This window comes from Phaethon lepturus, unplaced genomic scaffold (assembly GCF_000687285.1).
Source record: "Phaethon lepturus isolate BGI_N335 unplaced genomic scaffold, ASM68728v1 scaffold42454, whole genome shotgun sequence".
Lineage (NCBI taxonomy): Eukaryota > Metazoa > Chordata > Aves > Phaethontiformes > Phaethontidae > Phaethon > Phaethon lepturus.
The window spans coordinates 223-9322 of record NW_010537818.1 but is presented as its reverse complement, the minus strand read 5'-3'; the positions used below and the strand labels follow the sequence as shown (position 1 = coordinate 9322).

Below are 9100 nucleotides of genomic sequence, written 5' to 3'. Positions count from 1 at the left end.
GGACAGGTACCACATCCCTCGGTGACGTGAGCCGGGAGAGCAGAGCTGCTCTGCACACAGCTGGGAAAGGTCCTGCACAGTGTGCTCGCTGCACTCTGCACCCTCAGTAACCAGAATAATTTTAATTCTGAGGCTGTTAGGTAAAAGGAAAAAGATGAGAAATCTGGGACTCTCTAGGATCCCCTACATAACAGTGTCCTAACAGAAGCTTGCCCAACCCACTTGCTTGGACGTGTTTCAACTATAAATTATCACTTATAAGCCTAAAAGAAAATATCTTTTTAAAAGTCTTCAGAAAAATCTCTGAATCACTGAATATAAAGGACCTAAATCCACTGTGGTATTATTTAACAATGGTAATACATTACCTTCAATATAAATGCAGTTTGCCATATTTAATAGGGAGAAAAAAGACCCAACTTTTTTTTTTTACTATGAAAAATAAATAACTATTTTTCCTTTCACAGAATTTAATCACGATGCATATATGTATGGACAAGAAAAGAGAATACTGGTTTTCTATCTCATCAAAAACAGGCCACTTAATTTAGACTGCTCTCATTACATAGGACTCCTGCACAGCAAGGTCAGGGCTAAGTAAGCTGGGCGCTGGATACCTCCACCACTTGTTTCCATGGCAATGGACTTAACTTAGCACCTCGGAGTCATTACAGAAACCATAGAACAACAAACAACAACGTACTCTTGGGCATCTCATGTCCTGAAATAGAAGCAACGAAAGCTGATATTTCCTTTAGAAGAGTTCCAAATATCTGGAATAAGGGGACAAGATATTCCCTTTCCAGCAGCGCTGCTGACACAGAAAGCAATGAAAATGCTCCCTTCTGCCACTTACTTTGCTGCAGAGCTGCACTGAGCAGAGCTTCAATTAAATTTATAAAACAGAGAGGACAAAGGGATTACCCTCGCTCCTTTCATCATCTTTTGTGTTCCTGGAGAAAGGGATCTTTGAGATATTCACTACAGAGGAAGGCTGGCCTGGTCTCAGATCTGCATTTAGTTCTTGGCTTTGCCATCATCTCACGCTGTGGCCCTCTGTGCTCCAACCCCCCGGCTGCGAGATGGGGAAAGCATCACTCTCTTCCCTTCAGGGAACACACCACTGCATGTACGGACAACAGGGTTGGCCCTGTGGAGCCATCCTCAAGCTCAAGTATCTCACTTGGTACAATACAAAAAATACAAAGAATGAAAGCAAAAGCAAAGTTGGCTGGACATCCAGGACAAAGCAGGCAAATAACAGAGTCTCCACTGGCTGGCATAGCACATACCCAACCTAGTCCTATCTCAGCTGGGTTTTTAACTGTTTGTATTTGAGCTCCTAAAAGCACAAGGCAGCACAGACCCAGTGAGCAGAGAACACAACAGGTACCAGCGAGCTCCCTCCGCAGAAGGGACAGGCCTTTGCAGGGCACAAGCATGACAGCCTGGCCATGGGCTGTGACACCCATTTCCTTACAGCAGTTTTTGCAGCACCTTCCTTGCCCCCAGCGAGGGTTTTCCAGCAGCCCCTTCATGGGGCAGGACATGGCCCTGGGAGCCCCAGGTGCAAGGAAGGTTACTTGCACCGTCATGTTAGGTGTTGCTGGATGGTGAGCAGCGGGTAGGGAATGCATTTACCTGCATGTCTGAGTTAGTGAAGCTGCAGGCAGACAAGTAGTTTGTGTGCATGGCAACCGATTTCTTCTTTGCAGCCATATTTTCATTTTTGTCAAATGTCAGAGGGTACACAGAACACTTGTTGTCCAGGCCACTAAAGAGAGTAATAATAGCAATAACAGAGAGAGGAGAACTGGTTAAAACTGCAACGACAAAAGGCGAGTGGTGATAAGAAGGAAACCACCTGTCAGTGCTGTGCTGCCAAACCCTCACAAGTACCGACTTCCCTGTATTGTGCTGCCCGGGATCTCCCTGTGCAGGGAAGCCCCAGCTGCCTCACCAGGCTGGCTACTTTACAGAGTTTGAACAGCTGCGCCTCAGTATTTTTTACCCTCATCAAGTTTATAAATGGCACTGAATGAAACCTCACGAAAGGATAAACTAGGAGGTGACATTGCAGTCACCTCAGGGTTAATGTTTCGCGTACAGCCAAACTGCCATTTTTCTGTTGACATCTGTCACTGCGAGGATCAGTATTTAAGCATTGCTACTACCTTGTATCACCTACCTTAATAAATTTGACATAACTCCTATGACAGAGATGGTACAGCAAGTAGTGGGTGTGAAGACAGAGCTTTTGGAAGAGTTTGGAAAAAAAGGAAACAGAAGCACTGAGCTCTGTAGCTGTCCCAACTGGACAGCTGCACCAGTTAAGCTGTCTCACAGCTTAAGATGTGGGACTCTTTTCTAGAGCTCTGGTAGATCAGACCTGCCCTCATCCCTGGGATCCCCAGCACACCACCACGTGCTGGTTCTGTGCCTTGTATTACATGCACAGCACTTAACTGAGAGCACAACAGAAACATAGAAACAGGTAGTGCAATGCATCTTTGTCCTCCCTGCCTCTCTTCCAAGTGTGAAGACAGAGATTTCTTGCCATTCTTCGAGTTTTAGTCAAAAACATACAGTTTCCGGACTCCCTCTCCACACATATTCATGGAGCCTGCCTGCCTGTCTTAGTCTGCTGCTTTCTAGATTTGCAAGCTGCACAGTAAAGTCTCCCTCTGCTCCTTTCTCTTGCTCCAAGCTTGCTCTGTCTGTCTGATCCACCAAGTCCCTTTTTAAAAGCTGTTTTGCCAACATCTCATCTCTTTTTCTCCCCTTGCATGAACTCAATTTTTTCAGACATGAGCCCTCAGAAAACTTGGAGAAGATTATCAAGGATGGGGTTACTTCTCCCCAGCCCATCTTGGCAAGATCTAGTCATGTGCTGGTAATCATTAGTGGCTTACCTTCTCTACATCATAGAAGAAAAAGTGCAAAGCAAGAACAGGGTTAAAACCACTCTCACTTAGAAGATATATCCAACACAGACACAACCAAACTGGAATAGGGAAGTTGCATGCATGCAGAATTCCTAACCCATGATATAAATGCTGAAAGAGGATTATTTTCCATGCTTACACAACACATGTTATTGCACTGAAGTCAGGGGAGATAATGTGTACGAGCCGTTATGGGAAGAGAATCAGAGGCACTAAATGTAGTCCTTCCACCCGCAATCAAGGCACGCAAACTTCTAGCTGTCAGCATCTGAAGGCACTGGGACACCACTACAAATCAAGCTTCTCTGTGTAAGCAGCTATGGAATCTGGGCGCTTACCCACAAGCAATGGCACATCCAGATGGGGCATATGCACACGCCATCACCCAGGTACACGGCATCGTCACTGCATGTTCCTGAAACACAGGGTTTCTTTAAACAGGGGTGTCACTGTTTCTCTAATCGGTGCAAGGAAAACAGTGTAGAGTAGTAAGTTCAGTATTTCTGTGATCACACAGGGCACCTGGTACAGGGGTTACCCAGAGAGAGCCTCTGTTTTGCTGTCTGGGCTTTGCCCCCAGCCGGGATCCCTCCCTGTCAGCAAAGAGGCTGGATCAGAGCCTCCTGCTGGAGACCATGACAAACCCCAGTGCCCTGACAGGCACTTGGCTCACAGACAGATCAAGCGAGGTGGTTTGCCCTGGGCACATTAGTTTGAGGTGCTGGTGGAGTTTTGCATGTTATCTCATCATCCTGCTGCCTTCTGTGACATCTGTGAGCCCTTCAGCCCTGCATCCTATCCCACCACCAATTGCCCTGTGCCCAGCAATCTGACTTTTGCTGGTTTCACTTACCTTGTTGGTAGTGAAGGAATCCCACACGATAACCTTCCCATCCTAAATGAAAGCACATAAACAGAGAGAAAAATTGAGGCCTTCCATAGACATGACTGTCAGCATACTTCCCAGATTTGGGGAAAACTCTGCTGCTCATTTCCATCTCCTAGTTTGTTATGTCATGAAATTTTGTCTCCATTTTAACAGCAGCACAATGGTCAGAGCAAAGCACCAAGGAGACACTCCTCAGTAGTGTGTTATGTCTTTGACCAGAAGAAAAGCATACCTCCTCCTCACTGAGATAACTGATGTCAGCTTAAAAGACCAATTTGTTTTTCAATTTTTTCCCTTCCTTTTTAGTGGGTTTATGCAAACTCCTCTCAGTTGAAGCACATGCCATGGACAGGACCATCTCCTCAGGAAACTGCCACCAGTGAGCCCTCACTTGCGTCCTTTCAGCCATGATGTGTTTCTCCCAGCCTGTAATCACCACCTGCAAAGACAGTCACCTCTCTCAAGTGATATCTGTCAGTGCCTTGGTACAGGGCCTTACAAATACAAGAGGTGACCTATATTACAAACCACTTGCCAAGCCAGCAGCACTAATGGAAACTATTTATGGACGTTGCACTCTTTATTCATCTCCCCCTTCCTGTATTTTCCTGGTTTTCCCTTTACTTCTCACTACACTTACCCAACCTTCAATTATCCGTTGATACAAACTGCTAAACAGCCATCGTAAGAACACAGAGAGCAACACAATCACTTTGTGTATGCCAGCTACACTCATGCCAGCTACTTTGCCTTATGCACATAATATTGTTATCCTCCTCACATCATCAAAGTGTTTATTACTGAGCAACAATTGTTGCTGTACTTTGACCGACTATAGTTCTTAAAATAGAGTAAAAAAGGCAAAAATGCATTAAAACTTGCCTGTTCAGCTTTCTGATCTACATACTGGCATTTTAACCACTCTAAAAAAACTGACATTATTTTAAATTATTCTCTTTGTTGAGATCACCATGAATGGTAAAAACTCACAGTAACTGAAGGTGGCTTGCAATGCAGATTGACTATTTTTATCCCTCAAGTAAGACCCCTGACAGATTTCATATAGGTCAATGAACAGCTGTGAGATGCAACAAGCTCACTCACTGCCATACTGAGCTCAGGACAAACCAGGGGGGGAAAGAAATTATCTCATTACCTCTTCCAGCTCATGAGACTGGTCTTGAGCAGGTGTTGGGACTGTTTCTCAAAATGCCCAAATAAATGCAGTAATTTTGGCAAGACGTTTGAGGCTTTCAAGGTTGAACCAATCATACAGACTGCAGAAGAAATTTTTGTGCAAAGAAACCTCTAAAAGAATCAACATTTCTTCCCTTCCCTTTTCCTGGTTATTTTCTCTGAACACATAAACTGAAATCATTACTAAATATTTTATCTATAAAGAACAAGGAAATAAAAGTAGCCTCAGATGAGTTCTCTCTATTTTCTATTGTAGTAGAGAATATGGGGAAAATCTGTATATGTCCGGACAAGAAATATTTATGGTATTTGCTACAACAGGTGTAGCAATGATCAGAAGCTTGAATTTGTGCGCTCTGAACAAATACATTGCCAATGAACTGCTTTAAGGGCATCTTGAAAACGTTTACAATATACAGAGGTATCATCTGCAGAGTGGCACATAGCACAGTCAAAAGTTTTGTATAGTGCCCAACAGTAGCTTGAAAAACATCTGCTCAGCACCATACCTGGGAAGAGCTCACAATTCTTCTCTTGTCTTTGCACCAGTCCATACAGAGAACTTTATTTCCATGGCCCTTCAGGGTCCTCCTAGTCTTCATCACAAACTGGCCCAGCGCCTCCACACGCTCTGCCACCTGATGAACTGCAAACAGCCGACGGTTAGAGCGTCCTGCATCAAAGCTCTGCCCTGGCAAGTCTCTATGTTTATAAGTAATGTCAGTTGGAGGAATTAATCCATAAAGTTTGAGTCTATGGTGCAAGCCAACAAAATCTGCTTCAGAGCTGACAGGTGGTAAAACCAAGGTGGGTAGTGTATGAATATATTCATGAGATAAAGATAAGGATGAATTCACTCAGGGCTTGAATTCCAGAGCTGTAGCAGCTGAAGCTCTTGCAGACTATCACACCCAAGTATAACTGGAAAATAGATTACTCCCTTATCCCCTCTTATTGGGAAATCCTCAGTCTGACTGAGGTTTGAAAATGCACAGATAGCCTCAAGCTATTCAGCAGAACTGAAGACCACTACTGGGTCTTGGAGGAAAAATCATACAAAAGAATGGGGTAAGCATCAAATCTCCAAAGTTTAAATGGTAAAACACTTGTCCTGGATGTGAGACTCCTGGCTGCAGTTGGCTCTCGGGGCCACAGCCATGGTGCAGTGTGATACAGGTACTAGCCACCGGCACTGGAGACTTCCCCTCTGCTGTGCCATCCCTTCTGAGGGCCATGACACAGCTCTAAGTGAGCAGAGAAGCTTAGCATTTGCTATAAGAGTGTGCTATCCAGTTTCCCAACAGTGTCTATGGACATCAAGGACTTCATGGGCTGGTCAGCTTCTTTCTTTCATGGGAAAGAGAAATGGAGAGGGCAGGCAAACAACTTTCCTGACTAGCCTCCTCTGGTGGTAAAGTCTGTTCTTTCGTACCTCACTTAATAGCAGTACTTTCAGCTGATATTCTTAAAAACCAAACAAATTTACATTTCGAATTGTGCAAACTCACTTTGACATAAAATTCATCCCACTGCAGCTGACAACCAAAAGGTGTCTCATGTAACCCTGATGTCTTATGCTGGGATCATCTGCACATGTCTGGGAATAAGTGTCACCTGAGGAAATCCATTTGCTCTGCTCCAGCATTGTTCATGCAGTGTGGAGCTGAGTAGAGCCCTGGTGCATCCTGGCACCCTATGGCAGCTCTGACACACTTCACACAGAGCATCAGGGTGGGAGTTGCTTCAAGTCTCACAGCAGAATATGGGTCCTGGGGCAGGAGACCCTGGCACCAGAGCTAAAAATTACTCTGTCTAGAGGAGAGCTAATAGGATCCAGTACTTCCCTGTGTTGTGTGTTTATCCATGCTGAAACATAAGATGATCCAGCTGCTGTTAGCTAAGGGGGCAAACTCAGACCTCTTGAAATAAAAGCAGAAGCTCACATGCTTTAATGAGCTGGTGGAGGAAATCTTAAGCTTTTCAATACCATGCTGGAGGCTGAGCTCCACATCCCACATGGCAGATGACTGCTCTGGAGCTGCATTCCTTCTTCACCCTTCGCCACTCTTCTAGAGCTGCAAGAAAGCTCATGGGCTAGGAAGGGCTGTCACAGCAAGACAGCAGACATCCCTGACTTTGAGCTCATTCCCTGGCACAGGGTCAGGGGAGCAATTTCTGCCTAAGGTAGAGACTGATTTCTGGTGGATTAGCTTTTGAAGAATTGTCTTTCAAAACCACCAGCCCTGCAGCCTGTGCCAGAATAATGTTCTCACCTGAAATCTCTGCTTGACCAGTCTCACCCAGCCAGGGGCAAGTGCTGCCCACCATTCCTGATAATTCATCCATACCACCTCTAACAGAAAGTCAGAAGCAAGTTTCTCAGAAAGTACCATATAAACCATCTGAGGAAAAGATGTATTTCCCCCTACTTTTGCCCATGGAAACCTGCCAAATGATCCAATCAAAAGACACAAAAACACAGGACAGGAGGTTATTATGGCAGCTGGAAAGATGCTCGTGTCCAGAATGTATCTGAAAAAACAAATGTTTCACAGACAATGGGCAAAGTGTTTCCATTATGTCAACGCAGCAGAGACTCTATGGAATTGTCTGGTTTAGCCTTACTGATTCTCTGAGGACGCTTATCTCCAACCACAGCCATAATAATCCTGCACCCGCCTAGCACAGGTTTGAGTCAGATAATTATTTTGAAGCATTCTCCAATATTGTTTCAAGATAGTTGAAAATTATGCACTCAAGCAAGTAGATCAGCTAAAGCCAATAAGTAGCTTGAGTGGTTTTACAAAGATCCAGATAAAACAGGCTATTCTTCCAAAACATATCGTTTGGCCTGAACACGAAGTGTGGACTCGATGCAAATACTACTGGGTCTTTGATCTGTTCTGTGCTGGAAGTCAGTTGGTCCTAATGGTCTCTTCCAGCCTTAAAAATTTATGGATCACATGAACAGAACAAACTGTTTTATCTACACCTAAAATTTTAAGTGATAGAATTGAATCTTTAAAATTGTAAGATTGCAAATCAAGTGCATGTTTGGTATTTCCTTTTCTATGTACATTTTTGAGAGCTGCTGTTCAAAACAGCTGAACAAATAAGGGCACTCCTAGTTCAGCCAGCTGTTTGTTTTGGGAACCATAGAGGGAAAGTCATGATCAGAGCAAAAAAATGTGAAAGATACAATTTTAGGTTAGGAAAAAACCAAAACAAAACAGAAGAGATGCTTCATTCTGAGACTTACAATCTCTGCAGAAATAGTTACTGGGGATAATTTAAGTGCAAAAAAGCTCTGATACAGAATGAATGATATAAAATATCTAGAGGGAGCATTGTTTTGCAGCAGCATAAGACTTTTGTCTTAGAAATCATGCCATGGCTATGCAAACACAGCCTTCCAACATAAATTCACAAATTTTACATATGACAAAGACATAAATATCCTATGACTATCAGTGACATAAACAGTTACAGTAACACTGCAATCATATGTAAAACTTTGTGAGCAAAAATGGATTTAAATATATGCATAAGGGGTCTGTTAAACAGAGGTCCCACTACTTCCGATATAGAAATTATGCTGTAGGAATATGATGATTTATGGTAATGTTTCTGTAACAAGGCCATCTCCGTTTGTTTAATGATTCCTCTTAATAGGATACTCCTATAACATATGATTGTCTAGTTTAGACAAGAAAATGCTCTATTTACTCCAGAAAAAAATCTTTTAACCCTCCCCCACTTTAAATTTAAGAATGTTTGCCAGTCCCTCAGTCTTACAAAACACTAAGAGCTAAATCACCAAATACAGGCTCAGATTCCTTTTCAATATTTAAGGCATCAAAACAGACGAAATAAAAGTTTTATTAGAAATACTGGTGGGTCATTAAAGTGAGCTATGATTTCACAGGAATACAGTAACTGACATGTTTTTTTCAACAAAAAAAAAGAACTGCAATATGCTATACTGTTGTAATTATAAAATAATAAAAATAAAAGAATTTTTGTATCTCAGGACAGATAAATTAATATCTATTTGAAAAGCTCTGTAAAA

General features: G+C 43.1%; 1 protein-coding gene across 1 annotated transcript; it reads right to left on the bottom strand.

Annotated features, from left to right (window-relative positions):
- Nucleotides 1–1641: 1641 nt before the first annotated feature.
- LOC104620396 (guanine nucleotide-binding protein subunit beta-5-like) lies at nucleotides 1642–7377 on the bottom strand (the record flags this gene model as incomplete). The annotated part of the gene is made up of 5 exons (XM_010286600.1): nucleotides 7305–7377; nucleotides 5541–5677; nucleotides 3799–3840; nucleotides 3284–3360; nucleotides 1642–1774 (listed from the first exon to the last, which is right to left on the bottom strand). Coding segments are annotated over exons 1-5 (462 nt in total), but the record flags the coding sequence as incomplete, so codon positions are not given.
- Nucleotides 7378–9100: the final 1723 nt, after the last annotated feature.